Genomic DNA, 27,531 nt, shown 5'->3' on the forward strand with positions numbered 1-27,531 from the left:
AGCTGCTTCACGGATATCTTGCTAGAAATTACACCATCAATGCAAACTGTCAGGATTTGCATAGTTACTGAAGCGATTGTATCCATCTGTTTTAAACACACGCATTCCACTGAGCATATATTTAAGTGTAACTTGTTAGACCAATGTAAAAATTTCAGATTAGCAATTTTTATATGCGTTGAAGCACTTTGACAGTCAAGAAAATATTTCAACAGAATCAAATGATCAGTATTATTTGTGATCAATGTTTTTTTTTTATGTATATATATATTTTTTTTTATTTCTACCTTATAAAATTGTATGGGGTCATTTTATTGAATTATTGATTGTCTTCACAAAGTGACAGTTGAGGTAAAGCTTTTGATAGTTTCATTTTTTTCCCCTTCGTCGCACTTTAGGTATGATAATATAGCGGCCTTGAGGCAGTGGCTTATTCAGCACGCTATTCAACCCGTTCATGCTAACCTGTCAAATTTCCCGTTTGAATCAGGAGCCGTCTTAACGGTAGTCACTCCGAGGTCTTGCTCATGTAAAAAGAACAGTTCTTCGTGGGTGCTTCTAAGCTCGCATGAAGGTGCAGCTAGTCCAAAATTGCTTTGGCACATCCTTGCAATGGAAAAGCATCTTAAAAAAGAACAAAAAAAATTCCCCCGGTCGCTTAATCGTTATTGTCCGTGGCTGCTCCAGAACCAGAGGCACAATTCTGCATTTGTCACAGATGGCTTGTTTCCTTTTTATCAAATTGCTTAAGGGCTCTGTATTTTCAATGGGCTGGACCACAGGTATCAAACTCAAGGCCCGGGGGGCCAGATACGGCCCGCCACATCATTTTATGTGACCCGCGAAGACAAATTGTGCATCAAATGCATGTGTTATTACTAGAATTGCAAATTGTCTTCACTTTTAATAATGCGGCCCACAAAAAAAATGAGTTTGACACCCTTGGGCTAGACCAACGGAACACTTTGAGACCCCAAGCGTGCCTTCCTCTGATAATTATCCGTGCAGTATGTTCACTATTGTGGGAGAACTGCACAGCATCCTACTGAGAGCTTTTTCCCTAAAGCATAATTTCTTCCAAGCAGTGTTGTCTCTTTCATCTTTGTGCAAAATAGAATCATTTTGACATGCGTTGTCAAACGTTGTCAGGGTAACAAGTGTGCCATTTTTTGACATTGATTATTTGTCGTACAGGTAACAAATGTGTTTGGTATGGTATGTGAGATTAAGACTCGTCACAGAAAATGAAATAGGTATGGAAAATTATTATCGTAGTTAAATGCTGCTTATTTATTTTGATACCTCATTCAACCATGAACATACTAAAGCTTTTTTTTTTTTTTTTTTGAAAGAACAAAATTGTTGCCAGAGCTCTTAAATTGGATCTTGATTGCTGGTCCCGGTTAAGTGGAAGCTGGGGAAAATATAATAGGTGATGTGAATTGTGTGTTGGTCTGAGAAATAAATATATTTGTTCATTTTCAGGGTCAAACATTTATTTATAGTTTGTACGTGTTTATAATCACTAAATAATACCAAATAAAACTAAATGATGAATAACCCGTAATCAGGGAAAAATGGTATTTGATAAATCGATGGAATAATCGATAGTCTAATCGATTCTGAAATGATTGAAGTATTTTAACGTGAAATAATATGTAGCACTAAATCGGATGACTTCAAAACTGCCTAACAGACCCAGAAAACACAGTCTGACACAATTTTGACAAGGGAGGCCTGCTCATCTGCGGCTTATGACTCTTCCGGGGTCACCGAATAATCAGCCTTGACAAATAAAGAAGCCGAAGACACCATGCGATAGCGATGAGACGAGGAGAAAGAAATAGCGAAACGCTTGATAGGCATTTCATCTGCACCCGCTGACCCTTTAGTCTGAGTGGACTGTCAAGTTGTCATTGAGGTGATTGAGTGTGAAAAGAATTTTCCACGTGGGAGACAAAACTGTCTGTCGTTCGGATGAAACCAACGGATTGACTGAAAAGAGGATGCAGACAAGCAAGTGAATCAGACGTCGGAAATAGGAGAAGAGATGACAGCAAAGAATTAGCCGTACGTGACAGGATGCATCAGGCCTTTGTGATGATTTAACTTTAAAGTGATCCTTGCGCAAAACATCAATCCGAGGACTACAAAGTTCATCACGTTGAAATGCCAGAAAAAAGAAAATGTTTTTTGCAGTTCAGGGTTGTCAAAACATTTGATGTCAAAGTTCTCGCAGGGATGAGAATATGCTGCGCTGCTTGGAAACAACATGGTGCAACTTCTCATGTGTTATTTAACCTCTGGATCAATGCTGGAGGTGAAAAAGCCTGCAGATGAGTCAGATGGAGGCCGAATGGAGCTGCAGGACTCCAAACATATCGTGACTTTCTTGAATTGGCTCTCTTGCCATTTAAAGTCGTGCTGGTGTTTTGAAAACTACAAATGGACTTTTTGCCAAAAACTCACATCTGTGTGCTAAATCATTAAGATCTTCTTTAAATCTTTCTGACGCACACTTGTGTGTATTTCCATCTTGCAGAAATGTCTTTAATAAAAGATGTAACACACAACTAATCAAATCCCAAGATTGAACGTTGCTACGGATTCCGCAATTGATTAAGCATCATTGGATAGGAAAAAAAAAAAATCAATGTCATTTTTGATCTGCAAAATAAATATTAGATGTGAACTTCTCTTTGAGTATACCATGCCGAGAGTAATCATTAAGATCTTGATCACCACGACGATTTATTCTGAAGAAACTATTTCATGCACGCTTTCTTTTTAATTCGATGACGCGGCAAAAAACATGTGATGAGTGACGCATCACTTTCACGTAATCTCCCGTGTAATTGCTTTAATTGGTCTCATTTGAGCTGGTTTGATGTCTCCATCTGCACCCATCACATCTGTCGGCAGACTTTGCCGGTTTGTCTAAATGTCATGTAAGCAATTTTATGTAACGGCTGGGTGGAGTCGCAATCTGACAAAATGTACAAAACCTACAATAATAATAATTAGGTTTGATTGACACTCACTATCAGGTTGAAAAATAGGATATTATTGGTATATATCAAACCACAGCTTGCAATTCTAATCATCTAATTGCTCAATTAGGGCGCCAAAGTGTTTGAAGAGGTTTGTATAAAAGGCCGAGAAATGAAATACATTCTGAAATGAAAGCCTCCAAATTGGGCATTATCTTTGGAAAAGCAGACTTTTTAATTAAGCTTTTTTTTCCCCCATTAGATGACGCAGGGATGCTTAACAGCCTTTTTTTGTTTTGTTTTTCTCCATGGCTGCCCTGCTGCTTTGTGTTGTACAAATTAAATGATTTATTTAGATACTTTCTTTGACAATTGTCCATTTTGTTGCATGACCAAAAAAAAAAAAAACATTCTCATGATGGCAATTTGGGGATTGTAATTTTGGAAGGAGTGCTTTAAGTGCACTTAAAAAAAAAACGTTGTTTTCCCCCCAAGACTCAAATTAACTCGTGCTATATTATGACATAATATTTTTTCAGGAAAAAAAAATTCACCTCAGTATGTAGAGATTTTATTTTTATCCCGCTGCCAAATTTCTTCGAGTATTTGAAGTCCTTGAGGTCTTCCGTCCATAACTCTGCGCTTGCATCAGCACTTGTGTGGTAACCTTGATCGACAGTATTTTCCAGTGCGATGTGATTGTCAACCAAAGTTGGTACAATGAGAAACTGTCAATCGGTGTGTAGATATATTGAAGCAGCAGTTAAATAACAGTTGTATGGGATTATACTTCCTAATGAGCAGCGCCTTCACTTGACACCGTTTTGCACTCACCGCCGCATAATTCTCCCGCTTCACTAAAGAAGCAAAGACATTATTTCTATTTTAACTACTTCAGTTTTGTATTCGCTGAAACCTCTTTAATCCAAAGGGGAAATATATTGCACTCAATTGTAATTATTCCAGTGTAGAATCTTTTTTTTTTTATTCATAGAGCTAAATGTATTCATTTTTTTTCCTCTTTAGATCGAAGTGTCTTTGATTTCTTATGCACAAGTCTTTTTATTCTGGAAATGTGAGGCGAAGGATTTTCATAAATCACATCTGTCTTCTGGATTTTGATTTGATTCCGTAGGGGGCAGGTTATGTTGGCAATGTTTGATGGGAAACATTACAGGGGAGCATGGCTTGCATTTCATGATGTGCCAGTTAGATGAAAGTATGACAAAAATAAATGTGTTCTTCATGCAGCATAAACAGGCATTAAGGTCATATGACGTTTGTGTTAAATCGGCATGTCAATTGTTCTCAGTATTTTTGAAAATGAAAATGACATTTATATATATGTATTGAATATGTAGTAGCACATTCATTCAATTTGAACTGAAGCCACTATTTAATAGCAAAATATATTTAGCATTTAGACTCATCGTCTCTTTTGATCCTTGCCTTACTTAATAATAATAATAATGTAACATTTCATCATTGTTATTATTTTATGATGTTGACAAACTGGAGTCATCTCAATGTTAGATGGATATGAGTGCTATTTATTTATTGGTGCTGCAGCTCAGGGAATAAAGTAGGGCACATGCTTTGGATATAAATGCTAATCTGACATTGGTGTATTGCCTCTCTCTTACGGAGAAAAAAAAAAGGTGATAGCCCCGGGGCACAAACATGACAGTTATATATCTTGTGAGGTTGATGTGAATAAGTGGCGGAGTTTGACGTTGAATTACTTACTTACTTGGCTTGACGCGCCCCTGCATGTAAATCACACATTCAAGTGATGATCATAATTGACTGGGCCCCTCTAGCGGACAGAAGATGAACTACAATACTTCGTTGGTTTTGCGGATGATTTTCAATTTAAAATAAATTAAGATATTTTATATTGTGTAAAATAAAAAATGTAGTTCTCTCAACAGGTGGATACCAAATTGGGAGCTGTTTACTTCAAATCCTGTAAAGTTCAGTATTTGTTGTCTGCGATGGTTTTATGTGATGATGATTATTGGAAGAGTTCTATAAAAAAAAAAATGAGCAAAAAAACTGAAAGGACAGGAGGAAACGTGATGCCTCTCAAAAGACATCTAGAGTAATTACAGGTGATAATTAAGTAAAAATTAAGTAATGAGCTAGGCAACCGGGAAGTTGACATTTTCCAAAGCAATTTCAGCGTGATTGGTTCTTGTATTCTGTTATCATGGGAAATAAAACGAGCCATAGTTCACATCCTAGCTGAATGTGAATGCAATTGTCAAGATCATAATTGTTAAAAATGTGCAACTTGATTTTATTACAATTATTATTATAATGTGATGTATTAATGATGTGTGCATAAATGTGAAACTAGGAAAAAACTAACCTGGCTAATATTGTTTCTTCAACATTGACCAATTAAACAGGTGAAAAAATATACAAAATACCTTATAGCATCCCCCAAAAAATTACAATCCATATAAAAAACATTGTTATTGCTTGACTAACAGTAACCCTTGAGCAATGACGTCAGTTGACGCCAATGACGTCAACAGGCTGGCTTTGAGATGGTGAAACGCTCTCACGTCACACACTATTTACGCATAACGATCGATTTCTTTATTTTGACGGCGGATATAATAATTTAAAAAAAACGATTCCGATATTAATGTGGCATCCGGTTGCCTCCAGGAAGTGCGTCGTTGCTGTCAACTGAACTTTAACGCTCAACGTCTGCAAGGGTCAACTTGCAAGCTGCAACATGGTAATATATCTATATTTTTTGTAAACTAGTCTTTATTTTTGGGTAGTTTGCTATAAAACGAAATCTAACTTATATCACGCCTTGATCAAATGGATTGTTTACTTTGAACATGTCAAAAGTCTATTTTCCCCTTTTTGATGTAATGACATTAGGTGGATGTTTATTGTCAGATCCATGTCTGTATTTATTCAAATGCAATAGTGTCATTACAAAAAAAAGTAATTGTGCAATTGTTCATCTTCATCATGCTGTTGACATCTTGATAGGAAAACATTTTCAAATTTCTAAAAGGTATCTTACCCTTGGAAGACTTAAATAGAATATTCCCAGAGGGTAGTCAGCCAACAAAAACCCAGAGAAATTAGAAAGGCATAGAAGTGGACGTCCTTGTGATTTTGGCCATTCCGTCCGTTGTTAGAGCAAGCTGAGCAAAAAAAAAAAAAAAAAAACTGAAGTAGACCCATTTTGAAGAGGTCCACTTCACTTTGAGTTTCATCTTGAAATGATTATTGTATTTTCAATAAGCTCATAAATCCTAGTAAGTGCATGTATATATAGAAATACAACTCAATTATTTCCCATTATTATTTAATTTTTCCCATTCAAAGATGACAGTTTCAGTTGTGTTAACTCATAACTGCTGTGAACATCGATTGTCTTAGCTTCCATTTACTTAACCTACCTACCTACCTGTCCTCTTCCACCAGAGATACTAAATCCGACACGGATTTGTGGTTTCCTGTTGGCTAGAAAGAGGCGGAGTTCACAGTCACCAGCTGGTCACGGTGCTTTCAGTTTTACAACACTCAATGAGGTAAAAAAAAAAAACGATTTCATCTGCCAGCTGATTGTGGACGGCATTCAAATGAATCTCTAACTTGAAACATCTTAAACGTGTGGATCAACATCCTGTAAGTCACACTCTTTCAAATATTGTATGGGGTTTTATCAAAACTTTTGTTTTTTTTTTTGCAAATATAATCAGCAGTTATAAAAGCATGTCATTGATTTTATTCAGGGACTGACTGACTGAGCTACAGCCATGGTGCGAGAATACCAGTCGCCTGTCCGGGTCTACAAATATCCATTTGAGTTGATAATAGCCGTAAGTGTTTTTATCATTAATATTATTCCTGCGATAAGATAATTGTCATGCAAGAAAACAATTGGCATTTTACTGCAGGTTTATTTATTTTGTCGTAGCCAGTCGACATTTATTTGTTCATTTATTTTTTAATGTTGACAGACGGTTACGTAACTGAGCAGCTGACAGCTTGGAGGTGCCAATGTGACAGCACTTTGGCACACGCAGCTCAAAATTGAAATGATTAGCTTGATTGAATGTCGTATTGATACTTTCTATGCAGCATAGCGGTTTTACGTATATTTCGACCAGCTTTTTTCCTTTTTTGCTTTTCCTTGACGACGTTATACATTAAACCGAGCTTACGCAATAACCGTGACACTTTGACCGCAGACATTTTCAATACATCGTGCGAGTAAACATTTACAGACACTTTGTTTGACTCCATGAGAATCTTCTCGTCAAGTAAGTCTCCTACGTCTAAGGGATAATAAAATAATACTTTCTTGTAGAATCTCCAACTCCTTTGAGACTAAATAAATCGTCTCTCCCTTCAGACTTTTTTTTATTTACTCCCAAGATTTTTCATTAGACCTCCTCTCAGCTTGCCTTTGGCAGTCGGTATTCCTACCAACTGTTCTAATTACACTTTTTTTTTTTTTTTAATAAGGTGCCTGAATGCTATTATGATGAGCCCGTTTTGGTTTTAAAACTTTATAGAATGTCGGAATGATCTTCTGTGTTTGTCGACAGCTTCTGATTTGTCGGTACGGCAGTAAATTACACTCCTTAACTGTGGCTACTTTGACTTCTTCTCTTTGTCAGGCTTACAACAAGAGATTCCCGAAGTGTACATTGATCCCAGTGTTTGTAGACAGCGAGATAATCAGCGAGAGCCAAAGCCAGGATGGCTCCACGCTGGTGATCGAGAGGCGCTGCACTATTGACATTGATGCACCTCGAATCCTCAAACGGGTTCGCTTTTTACATCCTACTTTATTTGTATTTCATATAAAATATTTTTATTTTATTTGAGTTTGTGGGTCACACTAATGCAAGATGTTTTTAAATAATTAATCTTGGTCATTTTTTTTTTTTTTTTCATGGTATCACAAAAACCTGGCATTTGAACAAGGGTTTGTAGACTTTTTATAACCACCACATTGTATCTTTTTTGCTTTGTTTTTCTCCACCAAGATTGCTGGCATAGAGTACCTATATTTCATCCAAAAGAATACCCTGAATCGTAGAGAGCGGACTCTCGTCATTGAGGTCCTGAACGAAACGTTTTCCAACAGGGTCATTTCGTCTGAGTGCTGCAAATACACGGTGAGAGTTGTTATCCAATCCAAATGACATAAATCAATCCAGATTTGTATCGTCACCAGTCAGTCCAATGTTGGACTTTGTGCCATTTAAAACGAGTCTTACATTTTGAGACAACAAAGTTGACTTTGGTTTTTTTGTAGCGTCATCATAAATTCTGGTCTTACTTCACAGGTTCATCCCGAGAATGAGGAATGGACATGTTTTGAGCAAACAGCTAGTCTCGATGTTAAATCTTTCTTTGGCTTTGAAAGCATGGCAGAGAAGATAGCAATGAAACAATATGCTAGTAGCATTGAAAAGGTTGGTATTGATCGGAATGATTTGTTGTGTGGGCAGAAAAAAAAAAACGTCTCGGCTGATGTTTACCATTCCGTTGATGTATGATCTATGTTGGTAGGGTAAAGAAATTATCCAGTATCACCTGAACGAGCTGGAAAAAGAAGGGATAACGTTTATACCTCGTTGGACTCCGCCGTCTCCTTCGGGAGTCGTCCCCGGAAACTGTGTGAAAGATGACAAGGACCACCACACAGAAATAGCGACTACCTCTGCTGATGGTAGGTGGCAACCTTGATATTACAAATTTTGACTTTCTTGGTTTGCCTTTTGTAGCTGATGACAAAGCACAAAAATGGGATTGTTGCACGAGAAAAGAGCAACACCATCCCTGTTTGTTGGACGTGTCCGAACATTTCCCATTGAGCATGTCGATGATATTTCTCATTCAGGTTGAAAGTGCCCCGAGACTTTCTGTAATGCATGCAATGGACGATGTGCTAAGTTGAAGCTGTGTTTTGGCCTGCAGACAAGTTGGATGCTGATTACATCAGACGTTACCTTGGTGATTTAACGCCTCTGCAGGAAAGCTGTCTTATTCGACTGCGGCAGTGGCTCCAGGAAACCAACAAGGGCAAGGTCCTATAAATTTTGTCTGAACAGATAAGGTCACTTTTCCATGTCAATCCATTTTGTTTACTTATCTGCTGCTTTCCCTGGTATATTTTAGCGCTGAATCGATTTATCAACCTAATTGACCTGAGTAATCGTTTAGAGCCATTTTTTTTTATCTTAGAATTGTCCAAATCCTTTTATGTCTGCTTCTCAACAGCTATTATTTATTATTTTTTTGTACTATTTATTCATGAAAACAAACCATTATATTTTGTGTTGAATCAAAACGAGACATTTGTAAATGTTTGCTTTTTCTACGGAAAATCAACAAAAAATACCAAATAATAAATAGGGGGAACATGTTTTATACACTTTTTAATGAAAAATAAAATATTATAATATATAATCAGTTCTAAAAATATTTGATAATGACAGCCCTATTGATTTAACTTAAGTCAGTAGGTTTATATTTTATGGTGATCTTGTGGTGAATCTTTTTTGTTTTTTTGGCTTTCCAGAGTCCAAAGGATCAACATGTTCTGCGTTTTCTGATTTTAACGGATTTTAACTTTGACAAAGCTCGAGAGCTTCTGTGCCAATCGCTTACATGGAGGAAGCAACATCAAGTGGATTTCCTACTGGATTCATGGCAGCGTCCTCAACTTCTCCAGGACTATTACAGTGGAGGCTGGCACCACAATGACAGAGGCACAGTCTTATTTTTTTTTTTTTAATTATTTACCTTTTACTGCATATTTAGAGAAGGGGTTACTCCTTGTGCAACTAGATAAGCTTGAACCGGCATGTAGATGATTAACTTAGCAGCCGTCATAGTTCCCACGTGTCAAACACAGACCAGCAATTAATGAAAATATTTCTTTCCAATTTAATTTTGATGGAAGTATTTATTAATACGTTTGTGTTTAGATGGCCGACCTCTCTACATATTGCGATTGGGTCACATGGACACAAAGGGTTTAATGCGTGCCTTGACAGAGGAGGTGCTGGTTCAGCAGGTGAAAAGGTTTAAGCCCACATTTACACACCATTCAGCCTGTTTTGTATACGGATTTCATGGCTGACATTTACCTTGGTGACCCAGGCCGTCGCCATCAATGAAGAGGGACTGCGGCGCTGTGAGGAAAACACGGCACTCTTCGGTCGACCAATCCGGTGCCAGAATTCATTCTTTGTGGTCGTAAATTATAAAAATGAAACAATGGTGAAAATATCATGCGCGCCAGGTGCTGGACGTGCCTGGTGGATCTGGAGGGTCTGAACATGCGTCATCTGTGGAGACCTGGACTAAAGGCTCTACTGAGGATCATTGAAGTTGTGGAGGCCAACTACCCCGAGACGCTGGGTCGCCTGCTCATGCTGAAAGCACCCAGAATATTTCCTGTCATCTGGACCCTGGTGAGGAGAAATCCATATATGCAAGAGAGATGCTTCTAATATTTTGCTCTTTTGAAAAAGGTCACCACGTGGAATATAATTGGCCATTCTTGTTCAAAATTGGAAAATGTCAACAATTCATTGTTATTGAAAGATTGCACATGATAACACCGTGCGATGCTGGATGGACAGATAATGGTGGTGGCCTTTATTTGATGTTTTCCAAACCTCTCGAGAATGTTAAATGTGGAATAGAATGAAAGGATGTCACAGCGCACAAGCAAACAAAATGTTTTAGTATAGATATTTTTAATCACATTATATATACATTGTTTGTATTATATATTTATTATTATATATTTTATTTTTACGGTTGAGGCTATTACCCATAATAAGAACATTTAATTGATCTTAAAGATCAAAATAATTTTTTTTAAAAAAAAAATGCATTATTTATGACATTAGGGCTATCCTATGAATATTGCATCAATATTGTATTTCACAGTTGATGTTCTGACTTGCAGGTCAGCCCTCTGATCAATGAAAACACCCGTAAGAAGTTCCTTGTGTATGCTGCAAGTGACTACCAAGGTCCAGGAGGTTTGGTGGACTACATTGACCAGTCGTTTATTCCCGATTTTTTAGGAGGAGAGTGCGTGGTGAGCTTTGTTCAATCCATAAAGAGGCACTTGAGTTGTTTTATGGTCAGCTTACTATTTTATTTCCTTATCTCTCAAGTGTGACATTCCAGATGGAGGTTTAGTCCCCAAGTCTTTGTATCGGACAGCAGAGGAGCTGGAGATGGAAGACAATGGATTATTGACAGAATCCATATATAAAAGTGCCAGTATTTTCAAGGGAGCTCCATATGAGGTACAGTCACTTATCTAAATAAACACTGATGGAAGCTAAATGTAAAACTAAATGTTCTTTTCTCTGCCAAAGAAGACTCGGGCATAATGAAAAGTACATTATAAGCTTAGGCCGCCACCTACTGGAAATAGTTAGAACGTTTACAAAATGTACAGTTGACTGTTCTGTTCTTTATTCCCATCCGATCGAAATGCCTTCAGATTTTGATTGAGATCGTGGAAGCATCTTCTGTCATCACATGGGACTTTGACGTATCTAAAGGAGACGTGCTCTTCAACATCTACCATTCGAAAAGGGCTCCACAACCACCGAAAAAAGACACCATCGCCGCACACGGTTTTACATCCTTAGGCTCTGTTAATCCGCAGCTATTAGACAAGAGCTGGGTACTGGGTCGGGACTACAGCCTGGTGGAGAAATCCCTCACATGCAAGGAGGGGGAGAGTGCTCAGGTAAATGGAACGCACTTCTTTTTTTTTGGCCTCTCAAACATGTCTCAAGACGATCCAGCGCCATCCTCTTTCACTCATATTGATCGAGCGCCTGGGCCTTTTGTTCAAACAGGGCTCCCACATCACTCGCTGGCCTGGTTACTACATCCTCCAGTGGTGCTTTCACAGCGCCCCGGCCGCCTCGGCCTCCAGTCTGTCTTACGTGGATGATGTGCTGGCCTCTCTGCAGGTCTGCTCCCATAAGTGTAAAATTATGTACTATACAGAGGTGCTGGATTCCCAAGACATCAGGTTAGTTCATTTATTCCCCGGATGTGTGCGTGTGTTTGTTTTCGAAGAGAATATAAAGAAATCCATATGTGTGTTTTTCAAAGGGGATCCATGACCAGTCTAGAGTCCAGTCATAGTGGTTTTTCTCAACTTAGCGTGTCCACTACTCTTTCTAGTCAATCACACGCCAGCTCAACTGTCTCAAGGTAGCGTCGAGGAATCCACGAATTGGATCGTTTCCGTAGCAGAAGGTTCGCTGTAGTCAACCTGTGTTGGATTTGAAATTTCCGCCAAGTCTAATCAATCATTGGACGGTCTTCACTGCATTTGATAGGTCAATAAACGGCATGTCAAAAGATAAGGCAGTCACTGAATTTCTTTGATTGACCACTAGATGTCGGGGTTCTCTTGCACAGAACATTTGTCCACTAGATGTCAGGCTTCTCTTGCACAGAAAATGTTCAATCCTCCGTTTGTATATTTTACTATGACCCAGCAATGAGGGGTGTTTCTAATATTTTGGTGCCCATTTACCACTTATTAAAAACTCCACTCCAAGATATTACCGCATACATTTTGCGAATTGATGCAAATCCTTATATTGAGCTGAAATCAAACATCTTTAATGACATAAAACAACAGATTTACTTGAGACTGCTAGAAACATCATCCTTTGAAAGTCTCGTTGTCCCAAATGTGTAGCAGATACATTTTTTCCCCCCATTCCAGCTCATTCGGCAAAGGAATAGAAGAGTTGCTTGAATAAAGAATTCATTACAAGAGCATACATTGCCGTGGCCTCTAGAGAGCCTTTATACTGAAATGGAGGAAAGAAATGTCTGCAGTGGCTGTGTTGCAGTGGAGCTGTAATAGTTCTCCTCTCCACAGCAATAAGTGGATGATTGGAAAGGAAAACTCCAGATTGCTCCTTGCATGAAGTATTTGATAAGAAGTGCCTTGATTGACTCGCATTAAGGTAGAAGATACAATCTGCATTCAAATATAGACTTGGGAAATAGAATGAAATTTGGTTGTAAGTATAAAACAACAAATACACAAAAGCTGTCCATAAATTGATGCAGGATGAGATTGAAGTATTTGCATAAACATGTTTTCAGAGGTTGCTAATTTGAAAACCATGAGATGTTTTTTTTTTATTATTATTTTGGATGCACAATGCATTTACATAAAACCTTAATATCCATAAACTTAACATATGCTCCCAGCTCAATCTTGATTAAATTTTCTTTGTTGTCTCTCGATCGGCAAATGTATGCTGCTTCTCGGTCTAAACTCAAACTTTAAACAGTTAGAACATATTTGGAGATTTTTTTATTTTATTTTTTTACTTGTAAAGTACCCTTTTCAACAGTATGTTGATTGATCAGTAGGCTGACTTTCATAGACTTTTGCCTGCAGTGTTAAATACCCCAAAAAAATGAATACAAAAACTAAAGCATGCTTCTCATGGGAAATCATGTAAATCCAATTAATCTGTTCAAGACACCTAAAAAAACAGGAAAGAAAAATAAGTTTTGGGTAGTATATTTTCTAGTTGAACTTTTTAGATAAGTTCATGGTCTTCCCCAACTTTGTGAAGTATAGAACTGTGCTAAATGTCTTGCTAAAATGAAAAATAAAGTTGCAGTCATGCGTCCTGTAATTTATACTTCATTTCTTTTGTCACGATTTTTGTCCATATAACAGAAATTGCCAATTTCTCACTAAATGAGATGATTTGAATGGATGAAAAACTGAAAGGCAGGACTTTTAGCATTGACCGCTAATCTCAATGACTCGTTTGGAACCCTTATTTTAATACATGATTTTAGTAGGCCTAATTAAAATGTCCTCAGACAAATGGATGCAGTCACGGTTACTTATCTCAGCTACTTCACACTAAATCTCATATCTTCCAGCATTGATTTTTTTCCCCACAATAAGAGAGACCATCAATCTGGCCTCAATTTAGGCTGACGACGCCTGAGCGCTGGCCTCATTTGCAATGAAGAGACAGCCCAATGTTGCTTTATTGCTTTTTTTAACACAAGACCTTGCTTTCTTCTTTTCTTACTATACTGTGCACGTCAGTGACAACATAATTCATTTATGGTTACAATTATGCAGTTTACAGTTTATTTATACTGTTTTAGCTCTTGTGTTGGATCTCATGCTGATCACATATGGATAGCAAACTGTGACTGCATATTGTGTTTATATAAACAAGGCCATATAGTAAACTATGACTAATATTTTGTCCTTACTGTGCAATAGAAATGAAAAAATATGCGTGTGTGTATAATAATATATCTTATATATATATATATATATATATATATATATATATATATATATATATATATATATATATATATATATATATATATATATATATATATATATATATATGTATATATATATATATATATATATTTTTTTATATTTATTTAATTTTTTTTATTTTTTATTTTGAGACCAACTCAATGATTTTCTGATTGCATGGGAAGGGCTGTTGGGTTTAAGACTCCTGTGAGTCACGACGGGAGCACCTGGCAATTAGATCACGAGCCACTTGTGAGATCTTTTGCACTCATCTGCCTGATGCAGTTAAAATACAATCCCCGACAGGCTTAACCATGTGAAGGTTAACATCTTTCACCTCATAGCTAGCTGATGGAAATTAAATGTCTCATGTGGTATGTGACAACAATATTGTGTTGGGATAATTCATTTGGACTGGATCTAGGCTTGAGATGATTTTCTTCAAGATAGCATCTTTTTAAATGATAGATTTGAATATATTTACAAATGCCACAGTGTTGCGTGCATGTTTAGGCAGAGAAAATCATGCTTTAATGAAGCGTCACTGGCAAATGTGATGTTATGTAAAAAAAAAAAAAAAAAAGTAAAGCGAAAAGTGTTTGATTTCAGCAGCAGCTCAAATCTCACATGTAACGTTGCAAGACGATGAGAGTTGGCGAAGGAAAGAGAATCTATTCTCGCGTCAGGTAGAAATCGTGACCAACATGCTGCAGAGACTCTGCAAGGGCACGTGATCAAATCTGAAAAAAAAAAAAAGACACAACTCAAAAATAATCATTTCCTTGCTTTGAGAATCTCCTTAAAACACTTTTATAATGATTCCAGACACAACACGAAAATAAAAACATACCGCAGTGTCTCTCTTGACATCCACAGTGCAGGTGACCTTCATGCCTCCACATTTTTTCCCCGATGAGACGCAATTATCAATAGAACACCGCAGTCATTTCAAATCTTGTCTGCTACTGAACAAAAGATTGAAGTTGAAGGCGTCTGTCTTTCCTTTTTAACCTACCAGGCCACTGTCGCTCAGCGACCATTCGTTTGCGACTATGAGGATAAAGAAGAGCAAAAAATGCGTGAGAGCAAAAGACGGTAGATAAAGGTACGAAGGTGGTATTAGCGATGAAGTGAGCGAGGCCATCAAGGCAAGTTCTCATTTTAAAAAGCTGCGGGGCTTCTCATGGGATCATCTGCCAGTTTTGTTTCTCAGTCACTTTTCATCTGTTCAGACTTTTGTCAAGGAGTGATTGTCAAGGAGCCTGCTTGTTGATGTGTGCGGGATATATTTGAATTTGATTGACTTGAAATTTCACCTTTGGTGTTCTTCACCATCTTCTCCAAGTCATCGACCACATTGTGGTTAATCCGTTGTGTTTAATGACCATATTCTTTTTTTTTTTTTCTTTGAGCTTTCCGCTGAGACAATTTCCTGTCACCGCCATGGTAGTAAGATGAACAGAGAGTAGCTGTATTGTCAATCCCCATCGGGCTCAGGCATGGTGCTTTTAATTGCCTTAAAGTGTGACTTAAGCCTCGAGACTGGAGGATTTTTCTGCCAAGGAGAGCTGAGCCTATTACACGCTTGTTAGCATCAGGAAACACAATCCAATATGAAAGAATGTCTCACTGTTTAACAATTTGTACCACTTGCTTTATCATCACCGTTTTATGTTTGTCTTTTCTTCAAAATGTAATAATGAAATATTGTATAGAATGTAAGGTGGTCCAAAAAGGATAGATTACATTTTAAATATAGTATACATCAATTTGCTCCAGGAATCGATTGTGGATTAATGCAGATGTTACCTACAGTTAAATGGATATTAGAATTAATTTAGGAAATTGAATGGTAAAAATCTAATCATGTTGTCACTGCAAAAAATAAAAAATAATAATTTTAAAAATAAAATAAAAAATAGGATACAAATTTGGAAATGGCCACAAAAGTGTATATGTAACCTTTGAAAGAATAAGTAGTTATAATTTTAAACACAATAATAATCCCCGTGCACATTGTTTAATTGTAATACCGCCAAAGAAAAACCTTGAACAGTCGGCATTTTAAAATGCTGTTTTGGGCACAATACACAATAATTTTTCACGTGAAATATCCTTTTGTCAAGTGATAATAGCTGTAGGATTTTTTTCTGCTGTCACATCCCTCATAAATGTATCCTTGACTCTGAGGAACATTTTTCTAGCAATTGTTTACACCGCACAACATTCCAATATTGGACATTATTGTTATATTACCAAGAAAAAGAAGAATGAATTCACCAATGTGTTTTTTCTTTATGCTTCAAGGCAAATTGATAATGTGTGTTATAGCTCACACAAAAAATGATCCCGTGATAATTGATTCTATGATTCTTTTGTAATTGTTGTTTTTAAAACTACCCGCAAACCCAGTGACACTTTTATGACACCGCAGCAATTATTTTCTTTTTAATCTGTTTTTGGAAAACATAGTAGTTATTTATGATAGGAAAAAATAAGTACTGCCAAACTTTGATAATAAAAAAATATATAAAAAATAAATACTGCCAAATGTTGATTAAAAGCGCTTGCATCTAAAAAAGAGATAAATTAAAAAAAAGCAAGAGGAGAATGACGGACAAAATAAGACTGGAGAATAGCCTCAAGCTTTGTCTATCAACATTGTATAGATTTCCGTCATCTCACATTGCTTAGGCTCTCTCCAGTCACATAACATGCCATTTAAATGCTAATAATGTTAGAGATCAAACTCTTAAGGTCTTCCTGCCTGCCCATAACTTGCAATGTGACTCACAGGAGATGATGGAAGCTTTATTCTCTGCTACCTCCACATGATGACATGTCTTTGTGCCACTTGCAATTGAGAACCTTCAATCAAACAATTGTCTCTTCCTGGGGATCAAGGAAGGAGTCCATGAATGTGTTTTAAAAAAAAAAAAAAAAAAAAGATTGTTTCCCAAGGTTGCTTCATAATTAAGATGCTTCCACTTAACAAGAGAAACAAAATGACATCACAGTGCCCAAGGGCTGAACTTGCAATGTCATGTGACCAAATTTTTAGTATTGCCATGACACAGTATTCAAAAATAAACATTGAGGACAGAGAAAATTCAGAAAATATTTTAAGCCACAGCTACTCCAATGAATATCTACAAAATGCCCGTTTTAACGACTGCAATCATTCCGTAGTTATTTAAGATGCTTTTCCTCCTTTCACATTTTGTGTATAAAAAGCATTTCGAAAATGATCCATTTGGCTCCTAATGGCTTCTCAATTTAACACTCAGTGGATATGCTGCAATAAAGTTCATCACCATGGGAAAGTGCTCGACCCGTATTGAGATGATTTCATCCTCCCCCATTGCTGCATCATTCGCTCAAGCATAATTTACGTTTAAATAGATCTGAGTCAGGCTCTGATTTGGAATCTGTTGGCTTGCTGTTTATATTCCTCGCCGTATTTGATGTTGCTAGAAGTGAATTAGATTTGTGACCATCAGCTATAACTTCTCTGGAAGATGTTATAGCTTTGATTACTCCAACACAAACGGCTCTTTTTTTAATGAAGATGCTTTTGTTAAATGTCAATGTACGCATGTTGCAATACGTTTGGCTAGTTGCGTTTGATGACATGTTTTGTGACTTTTTTCCCCGATCAATAGCAGCGCCAACAAAGCGGTTCAAATAACTCCCGCCATCCTCCTCATGGGTGAAGCCACTTTCATCCATCTAACTCTGATAATTGGGTCCTGATACAATACCCTGGTATATTTCTTTACAAAGAAGATATCATTGCGTGTCATGTGCGCCTTGTGAAGGTCTGCAGGGAGCAACACGAGACAAAGATAAAGAGGATGGTTATTATAAGAAGCTAGAAGGTAGTGGAGCGTGACAGCATTTGAGCAATGGATGCAGGTTTAATGCCGAGACAAGTATGGGAGAGATCAAGCTCTCTTGTGGCTTTGGCCTTTTCAGCTTGATCCCGTATAAGCTTGGACTCCGAGGGAAGGATGTTCTAAAGCCATGTAATTAGTGATATTACATTTCAAAAAACAGTTCTGGGGAAGAAAAAAATAAAATAAAAAATATATATATATATTTTTTGTAATATATAATTTTACGTATATATATTCTTTTATTTTTATTTATTTTCTTTTTTCTTTTGACTAATCTAAAGGAAAATAATGAGCCCAAACACTTTTCTGGTAAGTGGATCTTGTTTGAAATCACAGACTACAATTAAACCCAGACTGGAGAGTATGCTTTGGTTCTCGTAAGCCTGTCGAACTGAGCCACAAAGGACTTTAAGGATAAAAGCTGTCAATGGCACTCCGGCTACTCTCACAGCCCACAGAATATTATTGCACTAGAACTGATGACAAAAGAACAATAGCACGGGAAAATTCACCCTTACTTGAAAGTTTTTATTGATTGAAGTTTATTCACCAGCCAGTTAACGCAGCTCAAGAAAAAGAAGTTTGTGCACCAATAAAATTACTTTAACAAGCCGGCAAGAGAAAAATTCGACCAATTCAAGGCAACAAGGTTGAGTTTATGTGTAAAATAAATCGAGAATATAGTTTAGTTTTGGTCAACAGACAGAACACTGAAATCATTGCTAGAAATATGAAAAGTAATTGGATTAAAAAAAGCAACAACAAACCACAATGCCAGAGTAGATACATTACAAAATATGCGGTCCAATTCATATCTTAATATTATGACGAGCACAAAACTTTGTAAGGCATTTGTCTTGTACCTTAATGTATCACCGGGGATTCCATCTTTAAATGGCTATTATGACTGTGATTTCTCAAAGTTATGGCCACAAATACAATTGGGAAATAACGTTTCTGAAGCACAGCTGCACCATTGTTGTTGTAGTTGTTTTTTTTTTTTTTTTTTGGTATATTCTCCCACCTTGTGCCGGGTGCTTGTAAACAATCCTGACCTCGTTTGACAGGTTGCTTCAGTTAAAGTCTCACACCGCATACCCAGAGTTGTTCCTGGTGCCTCTGAGCTCATGATTTATTCATGGCTCACGAAGCTGTCCCACTGTGTGCCTGCCTCATTGCCTGCTAGGAGGACAAGCCTCCTTGCGTCATTTCAGAACCAAACATTGTCACACACACGCACAGTTTTTGACATGTGACATTGATCAGACCAGATTGACACCAACCGGTTGAGTCTAATACAAATAATTGCTCTCTGACCCAATAAGATGTAACGTGATTATCTTTCGTTGTTGGTGTTCCGTTTTTATCATCATATACCGTATTGGCCTGAATATAAGACGAGGTTTTTTTTTCATTAAAATAAAACTGAAAATATTCTTATATTCGGGGTCTAGACAAAGACTTTTTTTCAAACTTGAGTCTTGAAAAAGAGGGGGGGGTTGTCTTATAATCGGGGTCGTCTTATATTCGGGCCAATACGGTATTAATATTGAACACAGTTGAAATGAAAAAACAAAACATTTTTGATTGCTGAATTGAGCGAGCATTTGGGAGATCTTCTTTTATTCTCGCCTCTCAACTGTGATATTTCATTGCTATGAAACTGAAGTGTTATTTTGGAAGCTCCCTGGCTATAAATGATGAAACAGTCATGTAATTCCGGTCTGGGTAGTTCGGTTGTCACTGCGTACGACACTTTTAGGAATCTCTATCACTCTTTACCAGCTATCGCTATCAAAACTCTCTGATAAGCAAAATACTCAACATTAGCAATGCTTAATAATCATTTCAATGTGGCTAGAATTGATAAATGATATGAATATTTTTCCATCACAGAACTCTTAAAATTCTCATCATATTTATTGATGTGTACATCATTTTCAACACAACAAATGAATTCCAATAAATACATGCAGATACAAATCAGTGCTTGTGGAAAGAAATGACTGATATATATTTTTCTCTCTCTTTACTGTGTAAGTTAACGAGGGAAGATTACATTAATTTGTGACTTGGCACCCTGAAGATTCCCAGCATCAGTTGACTAGGCTGCGACTGGAAACTGAATATTACCTCCAGTATAAACATGTACAGTGACTCACTCCTGGTAAAGTATATAGTCTGCCGTATGTGACCCACGCCATTTTCTGTAAAACAGCAGGAGGTATAGAAGTCATTAGCAAATATAACGCCCCTGTCACGTTCGACTAGAACATGAGCAGCCCAGTCATCGTTGCTATTCTTATTGTTAGCATTGGTTGTCAAGTGCAGGCACTGCAGGCGTCCATGTTCTGTTTTAAGAGTGATGCAGAAGTGGTGGTGGTGGGGGGATCATGCTGTCTATGACTGACCTGAAAAACATGAAAAGCGGTTCCTTGGCATAGCTCCCAGAGCTTACATGGACTGTGGCGTCAAAAATACGCCTGTTGCGCCGGCTTCTGTCGCAAGATGCCTGTTGATAATATCTGGGACCTGGTGGGAAAGTGGCTATTTTAAGGCAAGGAGAGTGAGGTGGATTATGATAATCAATCATTTAATATTATCAATTCAAGTCATTGTAGAATTGTGATCATTATTCTTTTTATTTTCAGATATGTTGGGTTTAAATATGGTTGGGATTCTCTCAAAAATGGACTTTTGCTCTAATTAGCGTCTATCTATCGGTGTGCTCAGAGGCAAAGCACATCCCAGGATGCTGGACGTGGGCCTGCTTTTCTCTCTTGTAAGGAAACTGAGCTGTTAATCTTTAATCATCTCAGGCGGGTTGCTGTGAAACTTTATGTGCTCATCATTAGCTTTTTGGCAAGAGATGGAATAATCAGGGTCAAGTTTTGTGTACGTTCTCTTTCTTTCTTTCTCTTTCATCTCCTATTATCTTTATGTTCGGCCGATTGTTAATCGTATTCCGATTGATCAGATTGGAGGTATTCCGGAGCAAAACGTACTGCCTGATGTCAGAAATCTTGGTCTCACCCAGTGGTCATTTTACGACTCTCACTGACATACACATTTTCTTTTTATTCGTCGTAAAACAAAATATATAAACGCAATTATCAAGAGCCTTTTTTTTTTTTTTTTGTCGTTAAACTTTTCAAATATTAATTGAGTCAATCTACTGATGCATTCCCTCACAAGTGTTTTTGTTCCAGTTTCTTTTTTGCATATATGTGGACTGAGGCTCAAATGGCCAACTGGTTCAGGAAATTCCCCCGTCAAGAGAGAATTAATTATGCATTCGGTCGCAAAGGGGGTTGAGCAATACGGTTTTAAGGAGCTCTGAGAATAAGAACAACTTTGAATGTGTCCCTCATGTGCGCCAAATCCTTCTTGCATCTCCTCCAAACGCACAGTGGCCCTGACTTCACCCATAGCACATTCAAAATCAGATGTTGGGGCTCGGAAATTTGTTTACAGAGCTTTTAAACTAAACAATTCCAAAGCTGAACTAGAATAAAATTGAACAGGAGAAATATAAGAATGATAAACTAACATATTGCATTCTGAGAGGTTCCATGCTGCAAGGACTCTATAAACTTATATAAGACATATGAATTTCTTTGGATGAAAAACAATAACGAACATGTCTAGGACAACAGTCCAAAGATATTTCTCGACCTCAGTGGGACAGTTACAATCCAGTGAAGTCCATGCGCATCCAGCTCGTGTTTGTTTTCCTTCTCCCTTGTCATGAATTTTTCATCAGCCACTCTGTGACACATTTCATGTGTTTCCCTTATAAAGAGCCCAGTAAGCATTTTTCCACGAAGTGATATTTGCTACTACCCTGCTGTGACTTTTGATTATGGTCTTTTCACCCCTGGCTGAAAGAAAAAAAAAGGGAGGGAGGGAGTAGTTAGACGATTGCACTGCACCAAAATATATGTTTTGGTTTTGTTGAAATTTAGCAGACTGTATCAATTAAGACTAGAACTTTAATTTTGTATCTCTCGGTGTGGAAGCCGTTGAAATCCAAGCGTCATAGAGTCACACTAGGTGTCGTTGGTATGTTCCCTAGTTAGTCTGGTGTCCGGTGAAAGGTCACTCGATAAGGAGACAACCAAGCAGTGAATGGAAAAGCAATTAGCGTAACATTTGACCTGACCGTTGTGGAGCCAAATCACCCCGATAATTACAAGGAACCAAAAAGGAAAAAAATGTCTATTCCACAGAAAATCTATAGATTGAAAGTTGGATATTCAATAGCGACATTTGAAAAACAGCATCTGTCCGCCCACTTGTTCATAATCTGTGTGACAGAAACTCGGCACTCAATAAATAATAATAAAAACACATTTTTGAGTCAAGTATCACAATTTATTACAAAAACTAGAATTTTTTTTCATCTGTTAGTGCTGCCATGCTTTAAGCATATAACAATGCAGTATAAAATCTCCACCTGAAAATCCAACAGTAAAAGCAAAGATCATACAGTAGATGCTTACACAGCATTTACACAAGTTAAGACATGCTGTTTACTGTACAGAGAACATTCCTAATAATGTACAAACATTCTGCAAAATGCCCCATGAATTGCATTTCAGGATTTATCCTTGACTACCCCTTTGCCTTTGTTTAAAGTGGTCTGATAAACACACGGATCAAATGAAATTCAAGAAAAATAATTTGAGACAGACAAGCACTCAGGAATGCGCTGAGATTCTTTTCAACAGCCCAAGGCACTCGGGCTTGAATGTTGGCAATGGGCGTGTCACCCTTCTTCACACGAAATCACGTCAAGCAAGGGGGGGGGGTGAAAAGCAAGAGAGGAAACCCAGCGGTCTGTTGAGCAACGTATTCTCTTCAAAGAAGTCCGCCTTGTCCATTTTCACAGTGAAAATCCCTGGCAGTCAAAAAAAAAAAAAAAAAGAATCTCTCGAGGAAATTGAATCGCAGGACGTCTTTTTTTACAAAGACTACATGACCTTCTGCTGCATTCAATTTTTTCTTTGTGTTGTCGTAAGCATCCTCGGTTCATCGGAGAACCTGTCGTGCATTTTACACATCGCATAAAGTTGCAAATGTGCATTACTCAGAAACTCTCCCAAAGAGGAAATCTGGTTTTAAAAAAGGCTTCGCTTATTTTTTCTTTTTTTCTTTTTTTTTCAACTCAGCATCTAGTGACTGCCTTCAAATTCCTTTACAGACCTTCTGACCACAACATTCTTTAGTTGAGGTGGCGGCAAGCTTCAAATGTCCACTTAGAGGCACCTCCGTAAATTTCAAGGTTGGTTTCCAGCCATGCAAAAACATTGCCCACTTGTGCTTTGCTGCTGCAAGTTGCCAAATTATAGATTTCTCCCACGGATAGTTTCCGATCCCAGATGTGAAAGTTAGCCAGATCTCCCACAAACGCTTGGGTGGCATCGAACCCTCCACCGTACGTGTCCTGTAAAAAAATACAGATTGAATCAATCCCTGAATATTGATTGGGAAAACCATTTTGGTCAATTTTGTGACAATTTGATAACATCACCTGCTCTTGTCCGAGGATCAGCAGGCCTTGTGGTTTTATAGGATGATACGGTGCCAGGTTCTCACCGCTCCCCCTCTTGACGCCATCCTGGAAAGCTTCCCAGACCCCATCACGAGTGGTCCACGTCACGCAGATATGATGCCATTTGCCGTCATTGATCAGGAAAGGCAATTTGGCAACCTTGACGGCAGTGTCGAAACAATACGTCAACCTCAATCGAGCCCGGCCGATACAAAAGTTAAAAAAACGAGCAGTACCTTATCATTAATCAAGATCTCCATGGGGTTGTTTCCCCATTCGATGAGCACCAGCTCGTTAGCCTGACCGGGAACAGCGTATGAAAAAGGCGTACCCACTCCTGGAGACGCGTTGGACTTGAGCCACATGCAAACGGTGAGTGCATACATCTCAGGTAAACTCTTCTTCACCTTTGCGTACATGTAGTTGGTTCTCAGTGGAAATGTGAGCTGGAATTTATCCAGAGGCCTGTTTTCTCGCTGACCTGTTTAGAGGAAATGGAAATGTGTTTGCGTGGCATATATTTTGCATGATGTCGACATTTTGCAGAATGCTGCTACACGTGCTTCCTCAATCACGCTTCCATTTGGTTAGCTTAGACATTGACATTTACAAACATTTGATTCGGTACAGTCGCACAATGGAATTAGATCTGCCCTTCTACATGAGGCCAAAATATGAAAAAAACACCTCTAAGCTCCAAATATAGTATACCAGTGATTCATCAGGTGCATGGTCAGAAATGATCCAATTGCACTTAATTGGTCCCCCAAAAAATATTTGACAGGCAGACCTTAAATGTACAAAAGTACATCAAAATACTTTGTAAAGATGTCTAACATTCACTTTAGTTCATTCTCAAAAGTTAAGATGGGTGTGTTTGAATAGAAAGCAAATAAATGTACGGTATCTTCACAGACTGAGCTAGAGGGGGGACTGTGGGGGGGCACTGGACTTCCCCAGGTGCCAGATTTCGGGTATTTTCATATTTTTCCCTCCATCCCTCATTGGAAACATACAATAAATGTTTTTTAGTGTTTTCTGAATAATTTGGGGGTTTTGTGAAAAACATTTGGGGGTGTGGATTCATTGAGAGATATCCTTGGCCACCCAATGACCCAAGGACAAAGAAATGCCAGTAGCTACTTAATCTTAAATGTTTCAGTATTTAAAACATATTTAAATTGTCTGGTCATCCCTCTTCAGATTGCGCTAGTATCCCTAATCAAGTGTCCAGTGAATGGATCCTTCTCAGCACACTCGTGCAAACACGCTGGAGATTTACATTGGAATTATACATTACACAACAAATCCACGATGGCGATGCTCTGGATTTGTTTTTAATCTCAATTGGATATGCACATCCGAGGAGAGGTGACGTTTTCAACCTTCATCTCGCTGCCACATGAATACTTGTGTCTGCCAGGAAATCAGAGCCCGGTCCCAAACACATGAACACGTTTCTGGGTTTAGGTTTCAAATGGAGGGATAAAATGCTTTAATCTGATGGAAGAGCAGTAAAGCCTCCAAAAATATTTGCTCCCTCGTGGGATGATGGAATGATCCGATTTACCCCCACAGTTCTTGTTCTGTACTTGAAGGACCTACCAGATGTCCTCTCATGTGTGTATTTGTACCTTTCTCCAGGTCGGTGATCCTCTGGTGCAGAGACGTGAGGGTGGACTCCACTCTCCCACGCTGCTCTGTCTCATTTCGAAGTCCGGGCTTTCCCTCCTCAATGCTATTCACTCGGGACAACACCTGCCTCTCCAAGTCATCGATTTTACTTTGGAGCAGATCTTTGAGGCTGTTGGCTTGCACCGAGTTGTTACTTCGACTGAATTGCTGTGAGAAAGGAAAGGAGGAGAGATAGATACACTTTGAGCTTTAGGTGAGGAATCTATTCTCAGCACGGCAGCAATTTGATACTGCTCATAAAAAAGATTTGAAGTTTTGCTCATGCATAAGAAACAATACACAAATTCTGGCAGCTGTGTAAAAATATATAATGTGTCGTAGCTATTAGTAAATGAGTAAATAATTCATTGCATTGGATCAAATCTTGATGCATATTTTCTCAAAAAGCCTGATCGCAATGTCTCCCACCCTACCTCGAGGTTTTCCAATCTCTGCTTAAGGGACTGTAAAGTCTGCGAGAGTTGCGCCAAAGTGTCTGCGGGGCCCCTGGAAACATCCCCCATGGTGTTTTTGGTGCCAGCTTCTTTCCTCCTACCCCCGGGACGCCCTTCCCCTGCCTCGCCGCCACTCTGGCTCTCACATCGCGCCAACTTTGAGGTCAGTTCTCTGATGGTTTCCTTCTGGTTCATGATGGTTTCCTTCTGCTGCAAGACCGTCTCCCTCAGCTGCACCACGGTGCTCTTCAAATCATCACCCGGGACGCTATTTTGCAAAGTGGCGGCGCATATGTCCGTATCCTTTGGGACCGAGGTGCAGATAAATTGCGTCTGTCCTCCAAAGTCTTGACTGGAACTCTGCAAAAAGAGGCATGAAAATAGAAAAAATCTCCAAAAGCTCACATCGTCTGGAGTTTGCATGTTGGCTTTTGGAGGTCTGCGGTTGGCTTTGGTTTATAAAAGAAGCCCCAGTGACTTCTCGTGTGTAGTGTAATCCGTGTGTGGAGGAGGACCCGTTTTATACAGAGAGCATGCTTGTGCGCAGAGCAGCTTCACTGCATCACCACCGGAGGGGAGGGAATCTGAGTCCCTCATTAATAGGCACCATAGGCAGCGTCACTTCCCAAAGAAAAGCCCCTCCATTTTGCTCCCGGGCTTGCACATGTTCAATTTTTCTATCATTTGACTACTTGTCCTTTATCGCGGCTGATTGTTGTTTACGCAAGGCGGAAAGACAACAGCTAAATGCAGCATGATTTGTGTTGTTGGTTTTTTTGTGAACACACATCTCTCTCGCTCTCTCCCTCTCTCTCTCCCCCTCCCTCTCCCTCCCCAACACACACACACAAATGTGCACATGCAGAATTGCAAGTTGAGTTTCAGGACCAAGGACAGCGCCATCCAAAGAACAGCATTTTTGCCATGCCCTTTACTTTTTACACACACACAATCAAAACCTCATGACTTCTTTCTCTCTAACTGTATACAGTAAACCCCCCCACCAATCTCTGAATATCTTTTTTTATTTATTTTAATTGACATTTTCTTGACTGGTCCAAAAAGGCGAAGTTCACGACATAAAAACCCGCAATAGGGTAAAGCCTCAATAATCAAACCTCAAACTGGCATGCTATCAACTGTGACCCCAATGAGGATAAGTGTTTTGAAAAAATTAATAAATGAAATATCATGACATTCATTATCCAAGAAGCACACATTTGTGACTCTCCTTTGTCCATTCGGCACACATCATTCAACTCGTGCCGAATCCTAAAATGAGAACATTCAATTAGCAATGAAAATCTATTGGGTCGGTCAGATTAGAATGGATGTATTAGGAGAGGAGGAATAGGGAGGCACGAAAAGGATGATTAACAAAAGTGTTTGAGGGAGGGAGGTGCTTGGATGGATTTTAATGTGTCATGGATGTATTCCATCAATTACACATAAATGGGTCGTGTATCGTAGCTGTCCATGTACATAATGATTTCATTGCAATGCTATGGGAGCATCTGTTAAGATGGGAGTCGAAGGCGTCGCTCTTTAGATGGCAAATAACCGCCATCAATTTTAGATACCTTCAACCTAGACCGGT

At 38.4% G+C, this 27,531-nt stretch overlaps 2 protein-coding genes and 1 long non-coding RNA gene across 4 annotated transcripts; 2 read left to right on the top strand and 1 right to left on the bottom strand.

Moving 5' to 3' along the window:
• The first annotated feature begins 5,605 nt into the window (after window positions 1–5,605).
• sec14l1 (SEC14-like lipid binding 1) lies at window positions 5,606–12,398 on the top strand. The gene is made up of 17 exons (XM_085933739.1): window positions 5,606–5,739; window positions 6,447–6,650; window positions 6,758–6,844; window positions 7,649–7,798; window positions 8,021–8,152; window positions 8,324–8,452; window positions 8,550–8,709; window positions 8,958–9,067; window positions 9,562–9,751; window positions 9,971–10,059; window positions 10,146–10,216; window positions 10,288–10,459; window positions 10,963–11,097; window positions 11,177–11,311; window positions 11,512–11,763; window positions 11,876–12,054; window positions 12,138–12,398. The coding sequence occupies exons 3-17, from the start codon at window positions 6,782–6,784 to the stop codon at window positions 12,241–12,243; spliced, it is 2,073 nt and encodes a 690-aa protein (XP_085789865.1). The 5' UTR covers window positions 5,606–5,739; window positions 6,447–6,650; window positions 6,758–6,781; the 3' UTR covers window positions 12,244–12,398.
• A 10,284-nt stretch (window positions 12,399–22,682) lies between these two features.
• Window positions 22,683–26,357, bottom strand: nptx1l (neuronal pentraxin 1 like). Its single transcript, XM_085933952.1, has 5 exons — window positions 25,914–26,357; window positions 25,440–25,647; window positions 24,042–24,286; window positions 23,785–23,964; window positions 22,683–23,697 (listed from the first exon to the last, which is right to left on the bottom strand). The coding sequence occupies exons 1-5, from the start codon at window positions 26,355–26,357 to the stop codon at window positions 23,476–23,478; spliced, it is 1,299 nt and encodes a 432-aa protein (XP_085790078.1). The 3' UTR covers window positions 22,683–23,475.
• On the top strand, window positions 24,161–27,075 carry LOC147044477 (uncharacterized). 2 transcript variants are annotated; one of them, XR_015068504.1, is made up of 4 exons: window positions 24,161–24,177; window positions 25,450–25,693; window positions 25,920–26,097; window positions 26,800–27,075. It is a non-coding gene; the product is annotated as an uncharacterized LOC147044477 (long non-coding RNA). The 2 variants fall into 2 exon arrangements; XR_015068503.1 differs by having other exon boundaries at window positions 25,920–27,075.
• The last annotated feature ends 456 nt before the right edge of the window (window positions 27,076–27,531 follow it).

This window comes from Syngnathus leptorhynchus, chromosome 16 (genome assembly GCF_054491065.1).
Source record: "Syngnathus leptorhynchus isolate UIUO chromosome 16, UIUO_Slep, whole genome shotgun sequence".
Classification (NCBI taxonomy): Eukaryota; Metazoa; Chordata; class Actinopteri; order Syngnathiformes; family Syngnathidae; genus Syngnathus; species Syngnathus leptorhynchus.